At 39.2% G+C, this 26,767-nt stretch overlaps 1 protein-coding gene across 1 annotated transcript; it reads right to left on the reverse strand.

Annotated features, from left to right (window-relative positions):
- Positions 1 to 911: 911 nt before the first annotated feature.
- Positions 912 to 17,086, reverse strand: UPB1 (beta-ureidopropionase 1; the record flags this gene model as incomplete). Its single annotated transcript, XM_080355286.1, has 10 exons — positions 912 to 995; positions 3,607 to 3,761; positions 4,790 to 4,832; positions 5,670 to 5,751; positions 8,984 to 9,153; positions 13,103 to 13,264; positions 13,689 to 13,783; positions 14,470 to 14,557; positions 16,106 to 16,277; positions 16,986 to 17,086. The coding sequence occupies 10 exons, from the start codon at positions 17,084 to 17,086 to the stop codon at positions 912 to 914; spliced, it is 1,152 nt and encodes a 383-aa protein (XP_080211412.1).
- Between the last annotated feature and the right edge of the window lie 9,681 nt (positions 17,087 to 26,767).

A 26,767-nucleotide genomic window follows, 5' to 3' on the forward strand; every position in this document is an offset into this window, starting at 1 on the left:
GCTGAGAATAGCAAATGTACTGTTTGTTATCCATATTCAACAGCAGTTTTGTGCACTCTGCAACCACTGAGCATCCTGCTGGAGTGCCGTGCCAGGGAAGTAGTTTTCATTACACATCCTGAGCCCTAATAGCATCTCTGTGGCTTTCTGTTCATGATGAAAAGCATGCACCTGCACCAGCCTTGCCTATACTTTAGCTAATGTTTCTATTTTTGCCTCACAACACAGCACTGAGCTTCTGAAGATATTACAAGCATCCATCTACAGCACTACTTTTGCACCTTTGAAGGAGCCCAAAGACGTTGGTCCAACTGTGTTTGTAATAGATACCGTAAAGGGAAATAGAAGGAACCACATTGGTCTTGCTCTACAGTATGCATGGATCTTCAGACAACCAGCACATGGCCAGGACATTACCTAGCTCTAGCAGAAGTGCATCAAATACTTCATAATTTAAAAAAAAAAACAGACATAAACGATTCATGCCTCCTTTCTCCCTAAATTATGCATTTAGATAGAGGGTAAAAACTGGAAATCAGAAGTAAATAGACACACAATGCAAAGCTTACATAAAAATCTTTATGTCGTCTGAACTCATCATCTCCATCAAGCTATATCTCAGTATACAGTATTGAACAAATTTCATAATCATTTTATATCAACGTATTCCTACTGGTTATATTTCTAGTAAGGAACAAAAGTTTGGACTCATTAGTGAAAATGACAAAAATAAAAAGCCACCATTTTTCAATTATTTTACTTGACAGTTTTGAATCCTTTTATTTAAAAGTTGCTTAGAGGGAATCAGAGAGACAACATTAAAGTAACATCTTGTAATCCACAGTAAAGCTATAATCCAACAGTACCTTTAAATTGTTATGTAACATTTGATTGTAATTAGATGTTCTCTTTTACTCTCCGATTATATTGGGTACAAAATAAGGCCGGACTGCTTCAGAGAGCTTCTCTGCATACATTTCATATCTACCAGTCATCTGGAAAAGAAAAATCAAAGCTTCAGTTCTTTTACTGAGCTATAAAAATACTTCAGTAGAAAATAATTATATCCACCATTTTTTTAAATGATTACATATTATTTAATTGCCCCAAACAGTAAAATCATAATTCACTCCAAAATGCCAGACATCTCGTGCCTTGGCACAAACTAAAATACTTTTATAGAAGAAATCGCATTGTGCTACCTAAAACTACACTTTTACTCTAAAAAGTAAAACTTTAAAATTAACACCTTCCTGCTTTGCAGCTCTCCTCCATTGACAGTCTCATCTGCTGATTAGTTACTTAAGGCTGTTTTGGTTATCCCAGATAGCTCAAAGTCGAACATGAAACTTACTTAAAAGAGAATATTGATGTGTAAGAAAGTAAGTGATGTCAATGAAGGCAAAGGAGTTTATCTGTAATTATGTCTTCATATTATATCCTTGGCAACTGATGAACTCTGCTGCCAGCAATAAGTTCGCATTTGTGCCACTGACAGTATTTGGGATGCTCTTACTTTAACCATTAATAATATGAAATATTATCATCGCTTTGGGTGATACAGTAAGCTAGGAGGCTGAAATACAGCACTTTACATAGTCCACTGGCCTCTTCTGAAGTGCAGAGTCTACAACATCAGCTCTGAGAGGGGCAAACTACTTCCTTCTTGCCAGAGTGTAATGAGGACAATTAGTTTAACTACTTTGCTGCTGTAAGTTTAGCAAAGACATTCTACTTAATGTCCCTTTCAGGCATCATTGAATACAAAGTACAGATACCAGAGCAGATTAAATAGGTTACTACTTGCGATCAAGGGTTTTCTGCAGTGAATAAACGATGACTTCATATTTCCTCATTTCCCTATCAAGAACTACCTCTGTCTTGGCTACAAATGAGAGGAAAAGGAAATAGATACCCCCTGTCACATAAAGAAAAGCCACAGCTGTGCCTTATGTGCTGAAAGACCAAGAATAGCAATCTACACCATCAACATAAAACTTAGGTGCTGAAAGCTCAAGACTTGAAGACAACAAAAAATAAGCAATTCTATACAAAGCAACTAAAGGTCAGTGCTTCGCTTTTACTGTTTGTTTTTCCTAATCAATACAATTCCTTTTGGTCGGATACGCCTACTAAGCTGTTATAAGCAATGCTCCATGTGCTTCCTGACATGCTAAATCTCTACTCTGCAATAAGGGCTTCAGATTCCCATGTCAAAGCAAAACTAAATGCCTGCCCGATTTAATAAAAACTGGGAATACCTCAGCACAATTTAATTCCACTATGTCAACCACCATATACCTACCATACACATCTGTAAAATAACAAATGCCATTCTGTCCAGAAGACAACTTGAAATTACTTTTTATCTTAATCCCTATATATGGATTGGCAGCATTACCAAAGAAATTCAGCTCTATCTAAGAAATTACTATAATTTAATTTAAAAGTTTATTCAGCATTTCAAATCCACAAAAAATTTTATTTTTACACATTGAAATACATTATATATTGCACTATGCTGTAAAGCACAAGTAGGTTTCAAATTAACCAGCTCTATAAAATAAATGTCTGCTTGCAGACACATTATGTGCAAAAATTGACACTTCTTGCAAATAATTACATATTTTTAAATACTAGAGTATCACTGGTATCTCCTTTTGCTTGCCTTCGTTGTTGTTCCAACAGAATATTTGTGGGGCCTACTGTCAACTTGATCAGATTAAAAGAAGAAACTAGACTGTGGTTTGTTTGTTTAAAAAAAAAAATCTGGTCACTCCACTAAAGCAGTACACAACATAGCACCCCACACTGTTTGTACTGGCACAACTGAAGGGTTAACAAACTGCAGTGCTGAGGTGGCAATTTCCTAAACCAGTGCTGCTGCTGGACAAATTAAATCAAATTATACTCTCAGGACAAATGATCAAAATTAGCTTTATCTCGCAATGCAAAAAAATAGGAATAAGTAAGTTTGCTAAAGCCATGTGGAGAGGCTTGCAGTCATCTTAATCTGATTTAGATTAATTCAAAAGTGTGTTAAGATGCTTCAGAGATGAACATACAGTTTTTTTTCTGTGTGGCTTCAACACATCCACAAATTCAGGGAGTTAAGACTGCAAGAAGTTTGCACACACAAAGTTCTCAGAAGCTTAAAGATTCTTGTGGTTTTTGGTTTTAACTAACTTTCACCAAAACTGACAAGTAAGACCTATAAGAATATAAAGAACTACCATACTCTGTCAGATTAAAGGCCCACCTTGGCTCAGTGGCAAATGTCTGTGTACCTTGCACGAGGAAACCACACAGTTCCCCCAGCAGCCCTCAGGGCTCCTGGCAATCCGCGCTTTAAGACCAAAGGCTAAGGCTTTAAATTAAAAGCTACTGGCCTAGTTTCCCTGAATTTGGCTGTTCTTTTTCTTAATCCATTTATGCCTTTGGCCTTCAGAACATCCTGTTAAATTAGTTCAACAATTTAAGCTTTGGACTCTTAAAAAACAAAACAAAACAAAACAAAAAACCCAAAACCTAACTAAAGGCTGCCTTTTAACTATTGTAAGATTGTATGATCGTTATGAAACTTTGTTTCTTTATAAGCAGGCTTACCTTAAAATTCCATTTGTCACTGACTTGCCTGCAAAGATTTAGATCCATCTCTACCACCAGAAGTCCATCCTGGGTACGGGAGAGTCCTGGGGTCCTGCTGCCATCTGGTGCAGCTACATAACTTGAGCCATAAAAATGGCCCAAGTCATGATGTGCTTAAAGAAATATTTGAACAGTATGTAATGCCATCTGCAAACAAGTATACAACTTAAAATGCAGTGTCCCATAAAACCTGGCTCAATTTCTTGTGGTTGCTCAGTCACTATGCTTTAAGCAAGGTATGATCCTGAAGAGTCATAGCATGATCCTAAGGTAACTGTAGCTTTGACCTCTACTGATTTTCATGCACAGTACAGCCTTCACATATATTGAATTAACATGAAAAAGCTCACTGCATTGCCTTTTAACTAATGCATGATCACGCTTTCCCATTATAAAGTCTCTGAACTAAAGGCTTTGCTTTCATTGTTTTTATTTAGTATTTAAATGAATTATAAATGTCAACTCATACATTTCCAAAACACTTGACAGAGATGCACCCATTCAGTTTTCAATACAAGGTCAGAGGTGAAAACGCTGGGATTTGAGGCATGGAAAAAATGTTACTTTATATTGCACAATTCAGAGTTGTGCCAAAAATCGGCCACATCTGTTTTACTACTAAGCAGTGGACACCACTGACCTTTTTGATGCAGCTGCTACAAACATTTAGCTCCAAAACTAGCTAAAAAAAGGCTCAGGCCCACCCACTCCAGAAGCAGTCATGGCTGTCACAGGACAAACTGCAGTGTTTCAACACATAAGTACATACAAGCAAATTTCATGCTCTTCTTTGAGCATTCTCGTCTTTAACTTCTACCAAATTTGTGAAACAGGGAAAGATGGCTTGGCTGAAGATTCAGGCTAGGGCTATTACTGTTAATAATATTAAAACTACAAATCTTAGATCTCTGGAAGTATCTAGAAACCTTATGTATGAACTTCTGGTGACCACATATCATGGCACCACCACCTTTAATAGAAAGTGCTGTTTCCCTCCAGTTTAGAAAACGGTAGGCTTAAGTAAGGCAGTCACTAGCTCAAATAGCTGCCATGGGACAGACATTTGCAGGAGAGCTATCGTTTCTTCAGACTTCCTAGTTAACAATTATTAGCAACCACTAATGGTGATTTCTGAACATACCTTTTTTACCATCTCCAGAAGTAAAGGCATTTTTGTAGTATTCCTGTGAAATAAAAGGAATCTGTAGGTGGCAGTATCATTCCATTTCAGTCAAGAAATCCTTGCTAGTCTACCATATTTAGAATGGAAGTTTATATAAATCTCTTAAGATTTTTTTCTGGCTTACTATCAGCAATGTCTGTCTAAATGAAGTCATCAGAGTGGATAGGCTAGAAAACAGAGTCTTTTTGTATCACTGCTTGTTGTTCATAAACTTTGGGGAACACGTCTCATATCAGTTTCACAAGTCTAAAGAACGGGCAAAAGAGGAGACATTTAACCAAACGCATCCTTGCAGATCACAAAAGAAGGCAAATGTATTTGCATAATGGCAAGAACAAGCCTGGATGTTTACAGGGAACCTTATAAAAGAACACACATATAGTGTATTTGGACTAATCTAAAGGCAAGAATGACTTATTGTGTGCAATATTAATTTTCCTTATAGAATTAGACTGTCCAGAAAGAGGTAGTATCTGTACAACAGCAACCAGTTGTGTACCACTGACTTGAGGACAGATTTCATTTTCAGCCATTTTGGTGAAAAGAATACTGATTACTCCATAGAAATGGGGAGAATTAACAAAAGGGTGAGTGCCTGTTACAAAGAGAGCAATTCAAGAGCAGGAAGCAGCTGCAACCAAAAGGTAGGTTGCCAGCAACAAGGCAGCTCTCAACCTCTTTATCACTGTCCATCTTCAAATTGTATTATAAACACTAATATAGTAATGACACAGCAGAGGATTCTATGCATTCTAGTGCTACTCAGCTCATTACCTTGAATTAACTCATGCTACAATACCTAAATTATGAAATAAAATAATAAAGTGAAAATACATACCGTTCCTACCCTGTTGATGGGACATGTAAAGCAGTGATTAGCAATGGCAGCATTTCTTGCTTCAATTGGCCACAGTGACTCGCTGCAATACACAAAAGGCAGCAGGTATTCACTACTTGGCTACTTTAAGAGCTAAAGTTAGATTATAACTGCCTTGAGCTGTACGTTTTCTGCCAAAGAAGCCAAAGTTAGCTGCTAGATCTTGCTCTTACAACCAAAATTCCCCCACAGATACAGCCAAGCACTGTAATTATTTTCTGCTCACATATAGGTATAAACAATTCTATCTGATAACCTGGTAAATATGGCTTTGTCAAATGCTTTACTCTCTGAACTGCACAAAGGACTTATACATGTGCTTTTAAATTCCGTTAACTTTCAATTTACCAAACATTATTCTGCAGCAAAGCTGTAAGAGATTCATACAAGTTGCCTTCTTTTTTCCCAAAATGGTCCAGAAGAGCCTTTTGTGGCAGTGAATGAAAAAAAAAAAAAAAGAATAATAAAAGCAGAAAAGGAGAAGAAAATCCATTTCCACCAAAATTTCCTACTTCTGTTATTTCAACCAGAGTCTCTATAGTACTTTCCAGTAAGTCTTTTTCCTGTGGCAGTTTGATGAAAAAGCAAGCATGTTTAACAAAAGCATCCCAATAACTTCCCAGTAATTACCTATTAAACCAGTCACTCAATTTACATGAAAACAAGAACTGAGAAATAAGGAATAAAAAAATTCCTTTTCTTTTACAAGCTTCTACCTCTTTTCCAAAGGTCATTTCAATTCTGATTGATGTTTAAAACTGAAATAGTCTTCTTTCTATTAAATAGCTTGAAACACATGGATCGGGCTAGTGAATAAGAGGTCTGGAAGTGCTCAGAACTCCAAAACAAAGGTGATACAATTTATACACTCTTGTGATGGCATGTACCTGCCAGATTCTGAGAACCAAGACAAGGTTGCAAGCATTTGACTCATTAATCTCCCAGTCAGACTCAAGAATCTGAAGAGATGGTCACTGGACTGATTGAAAGGACTTGGTTTATTGCCTCTTTTCTCAATTGCTTTGAGTCTGGCAGCCAGCTCTTCTAAGAAAAAGGGATTTTATTGAAAAGTGCCAGCAAATTATAATTTCACAGAAGAGAGACAGGAAAAAAAAAAAAGGCTATAGCCAAGAAGCAACCCCAGAGACAGTTTTCGCATGGGCCTCAAGAGTCCTCTTCCAGCAATAAAAATTATATGCTTAAAAACAATCAAGTGAAAGCCAATAATTAGGAGAGCCTGAAGCACCCGGAGTACCAATGAAGTGCTGTATGACGACAGGGTAATTTCTGTTTGCTCTCCTGCTAATGGGCTATAAGTGGACAAACATCGCAAATATTATTCCAGTAGTGGCATAAATGCCTCAAAAGCATTTTGTATTCATTCAACTCTTTTCAAAGCATATTCTTCAACATTACTCAACGTAAATTATCTTTCATACCAAAAACTACTAAGGGCAGTGTAAATCACAGAATACTGCATGTAACCTGCAGTTCTGCTCTCCAGGTTTGGAAATACATAGTTCTCTACATATGAACTGGCTGTGGGTGTGAAAATTTTATGCCTCTAATCTGTTTTTTACTTTTTCTACCCTATTATGAATGCTCGGTGTCCTCAGAATTTTCTAGCTTGCCAGCAGGAAAAATTGGATGAATATTCTTGGACCTTGTTACAGAGACAGAAACACTCCAAATTCACACTAAACAGATAAAGTGTGGGGATTGAGTTAATCCTGAAGAAACAGAAAATGCTGAAAAATATATTCCTTTTACATTTCTAACTATTCTATTATCTTGTATACCCAGTTAGCACATTGTTTACAAAACAGATACTGGAAAATTATTTTCCTGTAGGTTTAAACAATAAAAAATGAAAGTATTTTGCAATTAGCCCATGCACACAAGCCCAGCTGAAGGGAGAGAGAAATGAGAAAGAATTTTTAGTATTATAAGAGATCAATATGTCTTCTTTCATTTGTTTGCTACTGGATATTATACTTACATTACAATACCATCAGTAACAATGAAATATGCTCCTGTTAGCTTCCTAAAACATATCTTTGAAGCTGAAAACTCAAAGACAGATCAGCCAGCCCAAAATATGCCTTTTTTAACTCACAAAGGAAATGGTTTTGCCCCAAAGAACTCTGCAAAGCCAGACTTTCCTCCCTGCACTGCACAAAGCTAACCACTTAGGCTGAAAAGGGTTAAAAGCATGAATATTTATAATTAAGCATAAACTACTATCCCTTCCTCAGTCATATGTATGTAAACATTATGCAATACTAAATTACTTAAAGAAAAAGAAAGAGCACAGGTGTTCTATTATGTGTAGACACATTCTGGAATCCCACACCTCAATTTACAAATACTCTAATTTGGAATTTGAAAGTATTGAGTAGTACAGCAAAGAACAGAATACCATGAGAATGAAAGGATGGCCTGGCAATTTTGTCAAGAAGAATTAAAGAACCACTGAAACCATTTTTACAAGGTTTCTACCTAAAGAAACCCCCCTCACCAGCCTCAAAGAAATGCAGTTATTTTGTATCACATCATAGTACCCCAAGCAATACACAGCCTGTGTCAGACACTCTTTTGGAAGCATGGCACATTCAAAGGTTATTATATTGAAATGTGACTGATAATGATAATGTAGAGGTAAAGAATATTCAAGATCTAATCCACAAATTTATCATTTGGGCTAGCTAATAAGTGTATTTTCTTAGCTCCCTGAGATGGTTTTCTTTTTTCTTCTAGGAAATCAAGTCAGTAGTGTGCAATTAATGTCAATTTGCAGAAGATTAATCTCAAGGGAAACAGTTTACACTGGTTTGGTCTGGTTCAAGATGCCTGATAATCACAAAATTGCCAACAATTAAAAAAAAAAATCTGAGAAAAGTGTTTCTCAGCTTGGGTCTGAAAACTGTAATTTGACACCATACTTAGTGGCTCCGAGGTGGATGATGCAAGCTGTCAAACTAAGCCTGAATGTAAATTCCTAGGGCCTATCATAAAGGAAAGATACTACACAGATAATCTAAATAAACTGTCATTAGTTTTCAGAACACCAGCTGGATGCCGTGAATTAGCAGACTGGTGACTAGTAGACCAAACCTCCAGAGGGAGAAGAATGTAGATTCCTTCGTGAAAGCAAAACAAGGAGGTGATACCTCTGGTTCCAAAACCTCAGCACAGTGCCTCCAAAGCCCCAGGGATGAGCTCAGAGGCTCAGCTAACTCAGAAAGCATGCAACGGCCTCAATCAGTTTGTATTACCTGAGAGTTCCAGTAGTGGCTGAAGGGTTAAAGATGATCTCTGCTCCATTCAAACTAAACATGAGCCAGTTCAGAGGGTGATGGCGCCCATAGCAGATATTCACAGCAACTGCTCCAAACTGCGTCTGAAACACTGGGTGTCCTGTATTTCCTTCCATATAGTAAGAAGACTACAAACAAAAAACCACAAATGCTGACTTCTTAAAAAAACAACAAGAAACCCCTCCAGCATTGCTTGGACACTTCCCTATTCTGACTACCAGCCTCAAGTCATTAGACCATGAGCAAGGACACCATCTTTCATTTAGTACACAGGTGCACTGTAATGGGTATACAGCAAAAAGTGGCTCTCTTAGGCTACTGAAATCAAATTCAAGCCTCTACCTGTTTCCCTTCACTCATACTGCACTGTCTGACTTTGACAGAAACACTTCTATTAATGTTAGAAATGTCAACAGATTAACAGAGACCCACAAATGGCCAAACTTTAGGCAACTCAGTCATCATGATCCTTTGTTTCAGATTAAAGATATGATGAACAGTGTTTAAAGAACATGGAATTCCTTTACATTCACCTCTAACAGAAGGACATGCACTAATTTTATGAATGCTATACAGAAATATCAGTGTAGAGCTATGACTGGTTATTTACATTTCCTTTATACTTATTGCTCTAAACAAACAGAAGTCTTGAAAGTACCACCACGAAAATCATAGAATAAATCTAGAGAACACTTCTTAAAGAAACTGGAGCCAGCTGTTAGCTTAGAAGACACCATTTACCATATGCTCTGAACTTTTATCATATCAAACATTTCTAAACAATTCGAAATGCACTGGTTCCTGTAAAAGACACTAGTGAAGAGAAAGATAGGGCATTGTTAACTGCTATCAAGAGACAAACATTTACAGAGATACTGTAAAGGAACTGTACAGAAATGGTTCTTCCCAGATACAAGAAAAGCATGTGTGGAGTCACTGACAGCTGCCTGCTCGGTGCTTAGTGGTAAGTCAAAAACCCAAGAAAATCTCAGACATCAACAGGAAGGGTACTGAAACGTTACAGAAAACATCCTTTTGCTGGTTTATACAAATTCTGTGTGTCCATGGCTTGAGTACTCTGGGCAACTCTAGTGTTTGCATCTCAGGATATACTAGAGATGGAATAAGCAAAGGCAACTGAAATTATGAAGGGGATGGAGGAGCACCCTTGTGAGGAGAAACTAAAAAGGCTCTTCAATCTGCAGACAGAAGGGTGAGGGTGATACTATGAACAGGATTTATAAAATCACAAAAGTGCATCAGATGAACATACACATCGCAAACCAGCAGCAGTAGCGGCTACACACTGAAACCACCTGTACTTGTTTTCAACCAGAGTAATCTTTTCATGCAACAGGCAGTGCTCTTTTGAAATGTGCTTTTTTGTGAAAGCAGGTATTATCACCAGGTTCAGAAGGGATTAGACAAAGTCATTGATAAAAGAACCACAGATAAGAAACAAAATAGACAAGAACATGCCACCCAGCATCCCTAATACAATGACCATGGATACCAAGGGAGTACCAAAGTTGCAGTGGCCAGACTTATTCCCAACAGAACCTTTTTGTGATGCTCTCAGAGACAGAAAAGCACGGTACATAATCCACCAGCCTGACCCAGTGGGGCATGTCTCATATAAGAAAGGTGTATTGTAAAGCAACTCCTTTTTTATTGAACCTATCTGTCCAGTGCCATTGGTTTGGAAGGAAGCAGAACCACACCAGGCCCAAAGCAAGCACAATTACAGCTGCGGAACAAACTAGGGCCTCACGTCAGTGTAGGAGAATGGCATGATAGATACAGGCGGATCTTCTTCTGTAACCAAGAGAACTAGAGGTTCACTATGCCCAGCAAATGTGACATCTCATGTTTCTTATTCATTATCAGATGTCATGAAATTGCACTGTCCCTTGGGCACTGATTTTATCTCCTTTCATGTCTGCAAAGAGCACACCACGTGGTGGGCACTCACACAATCCTTTTTGAAAACAATCCCACTGATTGAATATATTTCCATTTTTTATTCTATTCTCAGTTTCATTACAATAGGAGGAAAAAAACAAGAATGCTGTTGCTTCAGGGAATTCATCAGTTCTTATTTCTTTATTCCTCACCAGAGGTCACAATCATCTCCGCAGCAACAAAATGTGATGTCTCAAGAAGGATTGATTTTTGTTTATTTATAGGCCCTCCCACACAAGGCTGAATAAGTTACAGACCAATCTCTTTACCCTTTTCATTTAGTTCTCACCAATTCAACAAGGCTGATTTTAACAAGGCTCCTTTCTCTATTCTGCTCTACAGAAACAATCCACAAAAAATAACTTCAAATTAAATGGTTCCTCAGAGGTTTACTTTGTTGATAAAGAAAACAACATTAAAGTAACAGAAACGAGCATAGTTCTTCCCTGTAGTTGTGCTGCTCCACCAGAATTGCCCAGCTCACAAGAATGGACTTAATGCTTTGCTAACAAAACTAGCTAAAAAGACAGTGCTGTTTTGCATAAACACTACTCGCTTCTTTCATGCGGCAGATACAAGAAATGCCAAATCATTACAGCATACCTGCAGGATATAAATAGATTGTTTTGTGGTAGTTCTGGCATTTAGGGTTATAAGAACTAACTCCTTTCAGGAACTATGCAAAACTCTTAATGAAACTCTATTTATACTTCACACAGAAAACTAAAAAGATTTTCTTTTTTGAGATGTCTTTCATTACAGTTTCATAGTGGCAAACAAAAAGTTTCTTGGAATCTGTTGATGCTGCACAAAACACTGTCTGGAAAACTGAAAGACATCATATTTTAACAAAAGCAACAGGAATTTATTTTTTGTTTGATTACACAAGGAACAAATCAAGAATGTGGAAAGTAACCCAAGTTTGTTTTTATTAATGCTTAATATTTTATATGGGTTTGTTAGTTACTGTTTTGCTAGCTAAAATACAGATCCGATAAAATAATATTATATGTCAAGATAATTGTTAAAGATAGAAGTCAAAACTGGTGACTGACAGGCCTGTGCCAGAAATACATTGTGTAAAAACCTATTAACAGCCTTCTCTGAAGAAACACAAACCAGTCTGATCAGGTCTGGGAGACGAGGTCAATATTTCCAGAGGTCTTTCAACACGAAGTTTCAATAGAAAACAAACAAACAAACAAACCTTCTAAAATTAATGAAAAAGCAGTTTGGATTCTGAAGCCTCAGTTTAGTGACCGGAGCATTAGGACAGGGAACAAAAGCATTTGCAGGTATATAGCAGTCCCGGTGCTTAGAAGAAATGCATCTGTTAATTACTCACTTTAGCTGACGAGGAGAGATTTAGTTAGGTAAGAGAATGTATTTTTAGACTTTGGTTAATTTTTAATCCTGATCTTTCTGCTTGTGATTATTCTGTGGATGGATAAAAATATTTGAGATCTATCAGTTTTCTTCTGATGTTGCCTTTATTATCAGTCCAGCTTCTGAAGCTGATTCTGGAGGATGGACTAAAAAGTGCTGGGAGCTTCAGTGGAAGTAATGTGATTAGTAAACAGAAGATGCTGCAAACCAGCTATTTATTCAGCCAGAAGCATAATGAATTAAGGGATCCTGCTCAAAGAAACATAAGCAAAAGAACTGTCAGTTCCAAGACAACCTCACAGAGAAACAGAGATCAAGATCATAAACAATGCTCACACTTGAACCATAAAACAATTGTGCTCCAAATTAAAATAACTTCAATATGCACACATGCAAAAACTATCTAGGCCAATCGCGGACAATGACATAACAAAGCTGTGACTTAAAGAACTTTGTTTAAAGATCCTCAATACTTTTGTAGTTTCCATCAGACCAAGGAAGAGTATATGACAAAGATTCGATTTTATTTGTCCTTTTAGAGTCACCACTCTCTATTCCTATTAACTGACTGTAATTTCACCTGAGAAAAACTAATTTGACACTTAGTGAACCACATTTTCTAGAAATACATTACATTTTCCAAAAATATGACCCTTAACAGAATACAGGCAGACACAAACAAGAGCTACAAGGTGAGACTAGCCTGACAATCACAATACTGCATCTTACCTCATTGAAATCTCCAATTCTTGGAATGTGATTTTTCCTACTTTTGCCAAGGACAGTTCCGGAATTAGAAATCACCACTGCAGAATTCCACAGAACTCCCCCATGTATTTCATCTCGCTCCAGAATTGGAGATATCACCACCATATTGTAGGTCTTTGCCATCTGTACAAATGAACACAATTCTTCTATTATACACAAGCGTACAATAATGATTTTCAACTTTTGTTCATAAAGAAGGATTAAAGAAAGCTTTCATCTAATTCAGGAATAGTTAAACAGGTAGTTTTGTATGCCTTTCATGGTATGAGTCAGTCTATAAATGCAAAGTAGTTTAAAAAATAAATATTGAGCACAGTTGTCTATTTCTGCTTCACTCACTCTCATAGTATTTGTCAAGCAAGGTGAAAAGTTATTTTTAATTATTTTGGTTTTCTCAGTGGTACAAGAGAAGTACATAAAGAAGAAACCCATGCTAATCAGTTGCAGTTATGAGCTGTGGTTGGAGGCTGGATGTAGGGGTTTTTTTGTGCCTTTTGTTTGGTTGGTTGTTGTTTTTTTGTTGCTGTTTCATTTTCGGTTTTTTTACCTCTTGACAGAATTCTGTTGTTGGCCCATCCTCTGCTGACTCGGCAAATTCAGTCCAAGGAAGCCTCTCTCTTGTACAAAAAGCAAAGGGCATGGCTGGAAAACACCAATGCAGGACAAAATTTACAGGAATGTTAATGTCACTCAAGAAATACACACTGTTTGCATGAACACAGATAAAATACTAAACATTTAAGAATGTTTCAACTGCTTTCCTTGTTAAAAGGCAAAAGCTATTTTAAAATATTTTTAGTAAGGGCAAGGAGTCTTGGGCCCCCACAGAACAAAGTAGAAGAGAAAGAATGCACTTAGAGAAGTCTTACAAGAAGTGAAAATACACCCCAACCACTAGTGTACACTTTCTGTGTACCTGTTTTCACAACTCAAGGTTTCATTTTGGGGTTTGCCTCTATTAAGCCTTGAAGACTCCATTTTAAATAAAATTAGATTTTTTGTAATTTGAATATCTGTCTAGAAAAACCCTGAAGTTTTAGAAGAAAAATACATGAGGAAAGGATGACAAAGAATGACAGGAAGAATCAGCACACCTAACAAATATCACTGTCGCAGCATATATCAATTTTCAATATAACAGACTTCACATACATCGTCCATACAGTTCTACTAAGACTATTCATTTTTTTCTTTAGAAAGCAAATCAGTAAAGTCAAATGTTCTATCTTGCTGTTTACTTGCAAGACATATTTCTAGCAGAGGATACATGTTAAAATAGAAGGAACTTGACCTCTGACAACCTAGAAGGAATCACAGAAAATACTCACTCCAAGCCTCCTGGAAACAAACTATGTTGACTCCACACATTGCAGCTACTTCCGCAATCTCTGCAATTCGTCTGTGTAGTGCAGCCACCTGATTGCGAGAAGTATCACATTATAAAAAAAAGCCGTGTGTTCTAACTCACTTGTACATTAATAATCTGATTTTACAAGCTTTGTTCATGTTGAATTATCTTGTTCTATACTTAGTCTCATTGCTTTCAGGGGGAATAACTCCAGAAGTTATCATTCCTGAGCACTGATAACAGAAAGAGTTAGATATAGATTTTTTTTAAAAGCATTAACAGGCTGAAAATAAAGAAAGCAATCCAATGGAATTCTAACTCCATGGTTACAACATATAAATATATGGCAACTTATTGCTGACTGACTTGCAAATAGCTAAAAATCTTAACAGAATCAGCAAAAATTATAATTTTGTTGCTCATTGTAAACAACCTACAAACAATTTTAAGTAAATGTGAATTCAAAGTCAAGTACTTAGAATCTTAAAATATGAGGTAAGGATAGCCCACTTCTTTGGTTATCTCTGAATCCTGCTCACACATGTGGATCTTGGACACTCTCTAGGAGTTATTAATTCCAAACTATTTACTGAATCCTGCTATCCAAAGAGCTAAATAGATTATTACCAAGAAAAAACATCAAAATATTTATTAACTAGTCAAAAAATATTGTTTCAAAGTACTTCTTCTGGAGTATTCTACTTAAGGATAAGCACAGGTGTAGCACTTTGCATTGATACTTTCAGGTGTCCAAAAAAGAAAAAAAAAAAAAGAAAAAAAGAAAGAGGCAAGAAAAGACAACAGTGACCTACAAAACAACCGTACATTGATTTACAGAAATAGTTAACTAGTTACTTATAAAGTAAAATCATTAATATAACTGGTAGTCTTTTTAACAGATGCTACAAAACATCCATTTACTGATTTAATTACTTGCATTTGTGACAGGTAATCTTTCCAAAACAAATTACCTCAGAATTGTTCTGTCCTGTCACTGTACAAAACTACTTCTTCAGGAGATTTTATAAATATGGTATTTCCTTTCACTTTTTAAAAGCTACTTTTAGGAGGCTATTTCTATGTATGTCACCTCAGTGCTTTGGAGTTCAACACATTAGGAGATGACATTCACTTTTTAGTATGATTTGATATACTGCTGTAAAAAGAATAATAAACACAGTCTTATCAATCTGTGTTTAATGAATTTTCCAGTATTGGGACATTTCTCAATTAAAGCAAGAACTGCACCTGTGGTTTCCATGGGCTGCCATCTCTTTTGATTTCAGGTAAATGATTTTCTGTTTCCTTTTAGAGGCAAAGGCTTTTCATGTACAAAATCAGTGATGAAATATTTAGCTTTGAAAAAACTGCAAACAGGTTGGACAATTCACTAGGTAAATACAACACAAGAGGTAATTCTGATAAACAACAAAACTAAATGTATCATTCAAATGTCTCACAGTATGCTGTATTATGATAGTGATGGATTCTATATTGCCAGACAATCAGCAGACATTTCATGATGGAGTTTCTAACATCAACAACTGAAGCATGTGATTTCTCAATCCAGTAGAAGGCAAGTTACATACAAACAGCCCAGATCCCAGCTTGTATACCTGGACGGCCACAGCTGTGTCCGTGGGAAGTGGAATTTTATTTTGTATCAGTCCTACTCGAACAATACGTGGATTTCTCAATTGCTCTGGAGCAGCTTCAAATCCATAGCCCTGTAGCTCAAAATCTCTTTCCTGAGCTGCTGACAGAGCAGCTGCTGGCAAATCAAGTTTTCTGGATTTAACAGGAAACAAAGATATTTCAAGATGAGATGTTCTTCTTTACGGCTCTGAATGCAGTGGATCAAAAGGATCACAAATACTGTCTACTCTTGCAGAGATGCCCAAGCTCACATGTCCCCATGTGCAACCATCAGACAAGGGAACGGTCAGGCAGTAGCCAGGCCAAGTGCAAATCTCACTGCTCTCCTTCACAGTTGCAAATTCCCGATGTCCTACTATATAATGGTGATTTCCAGACACTATTATCATGCTACAGAAAGCAAGAATCACATATGTACAAACTTTTGTCTGCCACCCATAGATTATAAACACTTCCACTCCAAAGTAGTTTTCCTCATGTTAGATCCCCACTTTTCCAGCTCCTTCACCCCAAAGCCACGACCTCCCCAGCCCCAACTCAGAAAGATTCCTCATGTCTTTCATTCCAGTCAGCCACCTTCTCACACGATGTCCCTACCACCCTGTTTCCCAAACCTGGATTACCTCCAAACTACCCCCGTTATCTCACCACAGGACCTACCCTTCTTTTTCCTTTCAGCCCAGCCCCATGTCCTGCACACCCGCTCTCAAACCGGCTCCTTCCCCCTCACTCCCGGGCTGGCTATCCCCGCGGAGACCGAGGAGGAGGAGGGAGATGGGACAGGACGGGAGGCGACACCCCGCTCGGGGTGCGGGAGGGGAGCCGCCCCTGGCAGCGCACCTTGCCTCGCCCCCGTAGAGGATCCGCTTCACCTCGGCGAGGTCCTCGGGCGGGATGTGCCGCTCCAAGCACGACTCCAGCGACTCTAGGCCGCCCGCCATGGCGCCGTCCGGGACGGGACGAGGCAAACCGAAGCGCGCAGGCGGTTGGGCACGCGCGCACCGTTAGGCACGCGCGTGCCCTCAACGAACTTCAGACCCGGGGCCGCTCCGCCGGGCCACGCCCCTTTCCCCTCAGCGGGGTTTTGGCGGGCGCGGACACCCCCGGGGACAAAAAGGGTCCCGGCTCTGGCGGCCGGGACACGGTGGTGTGGGCAGCAGCAATAGGGCCGGTCCCCTTGAGTTGTCGCAGGGCTGCTTGGGCCAGGCGCCCTGTGCGCTGGTGGCTGACCCCAAAGTGTCCCCAAGGGTGAAAGGAGCAGGGATGTGGCCATTCCCGGGTACTGGCCCAGGCTGCCCAGGGAGGTTGTGGAGTCTCCTCTGGAGACATTCAAACCCACCTGGACACCTTCCTGTGTAACCTCATCTGGGTGTTCCTGCTCTGTCGGGGGGATTGGACTGGATGAGCTTTCCAGGTCCCTTCCAATCCCTGACATCCTGTGATTCTGTGATACTTGCCACTTCTGAACCAAACCCTCAGCCTCAGAAATAACGCATCTAAAAGGAGAGCATCTTCAGGAGCTTTTTATAATTATACCATTCAACAAGAAGGCTTAGAAATGGAAGTTATAAAATGGCAATGTTTTTCACAGATATGTGCGTGTCCATTTTAGTTGCTCTCAACAAGAACCAGTAATAAAAAACAATCTTGTCTTTAACATGCATTTGAGGCCCAAGATAATTGGAAGTTCATCCCAAATCCGAAGTCCATGTCAGGCAAAGGATTGAACAAATGAAGACCTGGGTCTGGGTTTAAAAAAAAAAGTGCATCTAAATAAAGGGTATTTCCTTCTGCAGGTACCAAGTGGACTGCCTGTTTAAACCAGTTGTTCCCACTGAACGGTTGGCTGTGCCTTCTGTTTCAAAACACCCCTGAAATTCACAATGTGGTAACTGGTTTTCTCATTTAAAGGAAGCACGAAGTCCAGGGATGGTTACATATGTCTAAATACATCACATCAATTTTCAGTACTGCTTTATGTAACTTCTGGAGGATGTACTGCCGTTCAGCACTTAGCATTTGCAGTTGTTAGGCATTTTGAGTTAAATATTAAGCCTTTTAGGCTAAAAATAAAAAGAATGTTGGGAATAGAGTGTCTAATATTTAACTTCAAACAGAAAGAGTCCAGGGATAGTCTGGTTTCATCAAGGTATTTTGACATATGTAATTCTTTCACTCTAATCCATGCTTTTTAACCCAAAAAGCAGCAGCGATGTTCTGTATGGCAAGTGCACCAGGGCAGACACGTCCCTGAAGAGCTGACCAGCTCCTTTGCACAGCAGTTGGGAAAATCCTTCAATCTTCAGGGGAATTTTCAAGACAAGCTAAAAGTAGGGATGATAATATGTTATAAAGAAACAATGGTGAATATGAAAGAGAAGAAAAAACCCCTGTCATTTGGAAGGAACTTTTAAAAAGTCTGGATAGCTAGTACGTTGTGTGAATATTTGCCATGTACACATCCCTGTTCATGACCAAGGGCCTAAATCCTGTTCTTAGGAATTATTTTTCTTTCCCAAACATATTTCTGAAGGGCAATAATAAGCAGTGACTGATACTTACGTGGTATTTTTCATCTGATCATCCTACTTTGCTTTAATGGCCAATTGTAAAGGTATGTATCAGTAACATTTTGTTTCCTTCATGGCTGGCAGAGCTTTAAACATTGCAGAATGGGCGATCAATGTAAAAATCAGCTGACAATAGCGGGGGGAAATCAGGAGACCAAGTAAGTTCATTTTCATATCAGTATACTAAGGATGTCAACTAACAGATAAAGCATTGATGGAGGATTTGTAGAAACAAACAGAAGGGCCTGGGTTTCTCTGGGAACTGTTCAAGTTCTTTTCTGCCTGGGCTGCAAATTAAAAGGAAAAACAGCAGGTCTATTTTGTATCCAGCTCCTGAAGAAGGTCACATAACTGAACTTTTCTCTTCAAGCTTCTATTCTTAGTGTGAACTTTCACTGACTTCTCTATTGGTGCCTTGTTTGTTTGTAATTTAGTAAATTGTACTACATGTAGGAAATGGACTTCAGGGCAATAAAACTGAAGCCCCTGAAAAGAATACTCATGAACAGTCCAGACCTGAAAAACAGTACATTTCCTGTGCACCGTATCAACCATCCTGCAACAACACAGTGAGGTCCAGACTGCGTGAATAGGAAATGACAAGCCTAGAATTACTAATAACGATGAAAGGAGACCAGGCTATTCCATAGGGACTATGCGTATATAAAGGTATAACTCTAGCCAACACAATAAACCTTCAAAGCATGAAATGTTAATGTTGAGCAGGAAAGTAACTTAATAAAGGAAGATGCCTTCCATATCCCAGACAAAGCACATTAGAGAGCTTGGATTTAAGTCTGAATGTTCCACCTCGGTCATTGCAAATATCTGTTAAGCATGATGCTTGAATCCAGATCCCAGCTCTGGTTTTGACTTATTCAAGCCTCTGCATTTAAACTTCTTCTCAGTTCTGCATTTCCTGGACCAAGTAATTATTTTGGGAAATAGCTGAACCTTTTGGTATGAACCCAGGCTGTAATAACAGGTTTAGAGGAAAATAAGTATTTCATTGAAGCAAAGATCTTTAAAACAAGGGAAAATTCCTACAAAACAGTTCTGAGGTGTGCATGCTTTTCATCTCTATTGCCCTCAGTCAGGGTGGTCCAGAAAGTTGGACACAAAAGTCAGGACCGCACAGAATGTCTGTACAAAAGCAGTTCTTGTGTGCTTCTCTGTTGCACAGATACCATCTTAGAGCTAAAATTGGGGATTGATAATACTGGTCCACACACTCTGTGCTGCAAGACTGTTCCCAAGAGTTCCTGTAAAACCCTGCAATAGCACCCTGGCATTGCTCAGAAGCACCCTGGAGAATGAACTTAAGAGTCAAATATCTAGAGTTCAGTCTAAAATTGGGAAAGCCCCAAGAAAAGATTTAAACAAACAAACAAAGTCTTTCCACTGTGACCCGAGATAGGAGCGAAGGCTGAACAGCATCACGTATCAGAGCCAGCAGGCAGGACTGTAGGCAGCCTTTCCTTCCTAAGTTAGTAGTATGTACATATACTCCCTTTTAAACTCCCAGCTTCTTACAAACTCTGCTGCTGTCATGCAAATCATATTTCCAGATACTCTTCTGCTGTCATTCCTTGAAATGGGTCACACAGTGTTCCCCAGAGCAACTAAATAAACGGATAACTCTTGTCCCTAATGCAATAACTGTCTCAGATCACCCACAGGGTCACACTGCTGGTTATTAACACCTATCAAGGGATTTAGGTGGACGTGGATCCAGACATGTCCTGCAAAGCCACATGATATTGATGCTCTAAGCTTGCTTTCTCGATACTGCAACACCCTTTAAAATGACCTTCTTCAATGTCCTTTTCCAGTTTCCACAAAATAAAGTACTGAAATGTACAACAAAATAGATCACTGAAATAGATCTTCACATTACATCACCTCAAGTACAGATTCCCTTGCTTCATATGGAGATATAAAGAGATTATATTGGAACATACCTGATTCACAATATCTCAAGTGTAAGAGACAGGCAGTGAAGAGTAATCAGCATAATAAAAGCTGTAAGAGAGGAGACAGGTTTAAAATATAGGGGAAAGATAAAACACTGGCTTCATGCTACTTAATACTCAGCTAAGAGAAGGAAGATGGTAAGCTTCCTTTCTGTCCTGCTTTGGTTTATACATCAAGACAAAGGAGCTTTAAGGCTCGAACATTGTCTGTTTTGAAGTCACTCTTTGCACCACAACTTCTTGCTAATAACAATTAACGTTAGTGGGATTTGGGGATTTTTTTTCTCCTTTACACTGGTTACAGACAAAGAGCTCTTTTCCTAATTCTTCTTAAATCTTTATAAGTATTATTATCACTTTAGAAACAGGTCTATATGTAAACAAAGTGGAGGATTTTGATACGGATGGAAAATTCTGGTCTGCATTTAGATTCCTTGCCTTTCCCATGGACTCTGCCAAAGCCACAGGTACAATCACCTATAGAGCAGGAGAACTAAATTATAACCTCATACAGTTGGCTTTGTGTCATCTGCTATTGGCTTCCTGCCATTCTGAAGGCTGAGTGAGGGGAAGTGGCTGAAAACTGAGGAAGTTTATTGTTGACAATACGTTTTGTCTGCTCCCAGGCATGCCTGGGACCAAAGCAGTCCCCAAGCAGCCCCAGGTCTGAGGAGTAAAATATAAGTTTTCAGTCACTTTTCCCTCCCTCCTCATCTCCCTCCCTCAGGAAAAGCCCAGCTTACAGTTTCCAAAGAGTTAACGTACCTTTGGAAAGGTCTTTCTGTTGTTAGTGCTATTGTCTTTCTAGCTAGAAACATCCTCCTTGCTTGTTTTGATTAAATAACACCTGAAAATGTATCTTTAAACCAGAAGAGATTCACAAATTGACCACTTTTGTCAATTAAAAACTTATTTCTTCCCTGGAATATGGCTATTGCCCTGGTGCACAGGAAGTGCATTAAAGAATAAACACTCATAAAACACATTTAATGATCTAACATTTAAGAGCAGCGTTCTTGTTCATTACTGTAACTTTCTGCTAAATTACCACCAACAAGATTGCTCATGGGCTCATAAGGTCAGTGTTATTTTTGCTGTTGAAATCATGGAGTCTGGGAAACAACTGTGTGTAAATTGCTGATAAACTGGAACAAAGACAGAAGAGAAAAACACTGAACATATAAGAATGCAAGTAAACCAGCAGGAAAGGAGGGGAGGGGAAGAATCTCACAGACAGTTTATTAAAAGAACAAAAGAATAAAATCTGGCGCATTTGTTTTCCACGGGTTCAGGAAGCCCGGTCTTTAAGCACCTACTATAAATAGAGTGTTCTAATCCTTCATCAAAGCGGGCAGTAGTCTATACCAAAATGAATGAATTTTAGGTAGAATCTGGGAAGAGGAAGATATTCCTCCCCTTGTAGTATAAGATCTTTCGTTTCAATCATTGTCGAAATTAGATATTTCCACGTGTAAGAGCTGGAGAGATGAGGCAGAGTCTGGAACATGATGTTTCTATACTGCCAGATTCCTGGCAAGAATATTGTTAGAGAATGGAATTAGCAGACATCTAATTTAGGATTGAATAATCTGGTTTTGAGAAAGATGGTCTTGAATTTATCACATGACTAACTTGAAAATCCCCAAGGAGTTCCCTTCTGAGTGGAGGCTCTATTGGGAACTCTATAAACTTTGAAAAAGCACTTGATAGAGTTGATAGGGATAGCATATAGAAAGTAATGGGAACTTTTGAAATTCTCAAAAGGACAATTTTCAGCCATTTAGCCCTCCATAAAGGATTTGAGTGTAAAGTAATCCTAAAAAGCTACTTCAAAGCTGTCCAAGTTAAAAACAAATGCAAAACATAGGAGCCTTACGTTTCTCTTAAGAAATAAAGTTTTTAAATAATTGCTGAAAAATTATTTAAAACCTGTAAATTGTTCCGGGTGAGATTATCAGATGGCCCAAACCCCATTATTTTCTAGATGAGACAGCTATGGCTAAGAGCTTGGCTAGTGACAAAGTTAGTATTGAATGATGCACCACTCTGGCTCTCAACTGATAGGTTTGGGCTTGATGTTATTCAAAGCAAGTCAACAAGGAGGTTGAAGAGGTTTGTTACTTTAGCCTCCCCTCTGAACTGCGTACCTCATGGGTGACCTTTAGGATAGGCACTGAGTATTCTTCAGGCAGATCAAAGCCTGCACACAGCAGGCAATAAAGTGGCTACATTAACCTTTAGTTAGTGCAAAAGGAATTACAACATCCACTAACAGTCAACATGTTGCATTTCTGGGAAGGCATTAAGCTGGGAATCAAGACATGACAATAAGGCCTGTCCCTCCTAAAGGGTGAGACCCTTCCTATGACCAGGATTATTATGGAAAACCTGTGAGATCTCTACTGCAGGCACTGTCAAAAAAGGACTTCCAGTGCAGATTGCATGAACTACCCCAAAGACAGAACATATGAAAATGCTTCCCTGTTATTCTCTCACCATGGTTGTTCAACTCACGGCTCTCACAGCCCAGAAGTAGTGAGGGCTGCAGTGGCAGGGAAAGGAAGAAAAAAAGGGCTATCTGTGGGATCACTCTGCTGCAACATGATATGAGAGTAGTTTTGTGCCACGAGGTGGCAAAAAGGACTTCAGCCTTTCAGTTGAGCTTGTCCAATGAGTTGATGTGTACCCTCAGACACTCAGGAATCCTGCCTCTCAAGATTTCACACATTCAGGGGTTTTATATACAGGGACTTTAATTGACTCCTAGCCTGGAAACTTCTGCTTCAAAATAATTTGATCTGCTTTAGAATTTATTTCTGATTAACATACTTTTATTCCAAAGTGAGAATATCCACACAAGGTGCTAACCAGAAGTAACATTTCACTTGAATTGCAGACTCCACTGCAATCCAAATCAGTTATTCACTGTAAACGAGACCGTTTGTTTAGAGAAGTGGGAAGGCAACAAAGCAGGCCATCTTCTAAGGGCAGCTCATGGAAGGGACACTGTGAGGCCTCAACAGCACATTTGTGTAGCAAAGGACAGTATCTTTGGCTCACAGCAACATGTGAAATCGGGCAGACGGTTACAGCTGCACTTGGCAAACAAACAGGAGTAACCTAAGCTTGACACCATAAATGATGGTTATTGAACTAGTGTCTTCATGAAGAGACCAGATGCTGGCAAAAGGGCATGAGGAAGACAAAACAGAAGTTTAATTAACTTAACAGGAAAGCAAAAATCTCCTAGATAAAAGAAAAAGAGCTATGTCTGAGCCAAGTATTTAAAGGGTTCTCAGACCTTCCCAGGCCTAAGAGTGTGTGTAATGCTGACTTCCTTCCAGCTCTGTCTGTGCCAGAAATAACTCGTCAATGGAGTGTAACTCTCATTAGTGTACCTTTTACCACAGCCATTCTTGCGAAAGAAAGTGATACTTGCTGCAGACATGCTGCTGGCAAACGAGAAAGGAGGAAGCTGTATTTATGAAGAGAGCAACACATCCCACTATCCTCGAGCAGATACGAATGCTGCTGACTTGTAATGGCATGAGTTAGACTTTTAGGAGAGGGAGAGCCTGTGCGCCAAGGCAAGAGTAGATCCACAGTGATCAGGGGGGGAAGGGGAGGATTGGCTTGCTGCTTCGTCATCTTTCAAAGGCTCATTAGCAGTTTACGTCACTGATACTGTCTTTCCTGTCTTGTGGTTCGTAGCCACAGCAGAGTGAACCTGGAGTCATCTGTGATGGTTGTCACACAACATACTGAAATCCAGCTGGTTGGGTTGTAAGCACAGAACAGAACTGAGTGTTGACTGAAGACACAATATGTAACTCTTGACCTGAGAGAGGCACTGAAGGATTCACGTTACCTATATGGTTATCCATCAGCTGGCTGTGGCTTGTCTGATGTGCTTCAGTCCAGGATCTGAGCTTTAATTTCGAAAGAAAAGTACTCTTCTACCTTTCACAGTTTCAAAGAAAATAACTCACATGTGAATGGCTGAAATAGTGTCTGCTGAAGTCTGCAGAGAGCCTGAAATCAAAGCTCTGAGAGGAGTAATTACCTTCTATCCAAGTATCACACTGGACTCCCAAACTCAACGACCAGCTTTATGAATGAAAAAAAAAAGACAGAAATAAAAAGTCTGTGTTAACCAATTCATTGCTGGACAGCAGTCTACAGAGACTGGAATTTAAACTAGTTGGATAGAGACGAAAATACAAGATGGATTAGAATGACAAATGCAGCAGAAAGAAGAGACTGCGAAGGACCTACTGGTGGAGACAATCTTCCTGCTGAGCAACAGTTACTGTACCAATAATTTCTGAGGAAATTTCTAACAGTAACTGTAGGAGGGGTTTTGTTTGGTTTGGGGGATTTTTCCATTTACCAAACAGACACCATACGGGACCTTTGGTCCAGCCTCTCAGTGCAGAGTTCTGTGGGTCCAGAGGAAAAGACAGTACTAAATTTATAGCCCCAGCTATCATTAAGGATGGAATGTAGTCCTTTCCAGGAATGAGTGAGACTCTCCTCCCACAGCCAAAAAGAGGAGGTTTTATCTTTTTTCTTTTACACAGAAGGCACCCTCCTGCCCCCCACTGCACTGCATGCATATGGCCATTTCCTGAAATGTTTCAAATTTGTTTTCCTTAGGTTATTTGTGTCTACAGCCACCAGCTGGTCTGTGTCAAAGCCAATATGTTCAACATATTATTCCATTATCCTATTAGGTTGAACATGTCCTTCCTCCCATGAGAGCTGTTAAAATATCAGTCTTACAGAAAAGAGACAGCTTTAGTCCCACTGTCACCTCCTTTCTCCTTCTGAGTAACACACTGTCCTCAGTGATCATATGGCATACAGCTAACTTTGCAGCCTACCTTGATATTCTGTGTTCATACATGCAAGAAATGATACCTGGCCATTTAATATCCAGCTCTCTTACTGAACAAGCCACAAACATATACCAAGTGGCCGAAGAAATAAAAAGCTCTGAAGGCCTGAAAGGGACAGTGCCTGATGCTTTCTTATTTTTTTTTCAGATGACAACAGTGTCTGATGCTTTCTTTATTCAAATGACAATTACGTATATTGTATTACAGGACACTAATTTGAAACGATCACTTCTTCTCCTCTATAAAGATACCAGTCATATTTCAAAAGCTGCTCTCTTGATCTTAAAAAGTCTTGGAAAATATCTCCAGTTCAGGTCAATGACATTTAAACTGAGGAACTGGTCACCTTTGTTTTTCATCTGCAGGCTCCTCATGCCCCTGGGAATGGGAGACCAGAAATTCCTGGCTGGTTTCCATGACCCCAAGGACTGAACATTCCTTGCTTGAGGAGCCTTCCCAACCCCTGCAACTACAACTAAGGCAGCTTGTGTCAGCAAAGAGTATTCAAAATATGCCATTTAAAGCTGGTAGGGGTAGAAGATACTGGGAGATCCACTGGAGAAAGAGGGAGAGAGAAAAAGCACCGTTGATGGGGATGGAGGCAGCCGATACACAAACAAATGAGCCTGCATCAAAGATATGCAGGATCTCCTGGGGGAGTAGTTAACAAGATCACTGGCAACAATACAGCACTAGCTCTTGCTTCTCTCCAGGAAGCAACTCTGGGTGAGAAAGACCCTGAGCCAAGGACTCTTCTCCTTTTTACACCCCAGAATGAAGTGTTTTAGAAAACAATGCAATACATAGACCCCTTCATTTGCATGCTTGGAGATTTCCACTTACACCCTACATTTTCATAGGATCTCATAAATAATCGATGAGGAAACAAGAGTCACGTGAATTGGAGGGAAACGCAACACATGCTCCCTTAACAGATCATCTGCAAGACACAGTCCAGCCGCAGATGTTAGAGAGAGGAGAGCAGGGAATGAGCGCGTGTGGCGGGGGCGTGATGGCTAACTAGGGCATGCAGCGATAAAGAGCTGGGATAGCACATTGGCCCATAAACTGCTAGCCCAGAGCCTCCTTACCAAATCAAATCTCTAACTGATCAGATAAGCTATTCACGGTGGTACCTGGTGACAATAAAGGAGCTTTTCTTTTTTCTTTTTTCCTTCATC

The sequence above is a fragment of the Nesoenas mayeri genome, assembly GCF_963082525.1.
Source record: "Nesoenas mayeri genome assembly, chromosome: 17".
Lineage (NCBI taxonomy): Eukaryota > Metazoa > Chordata > Aves > Columbiformes > Columbidae > Nesoenas > Nesoenas mayeri.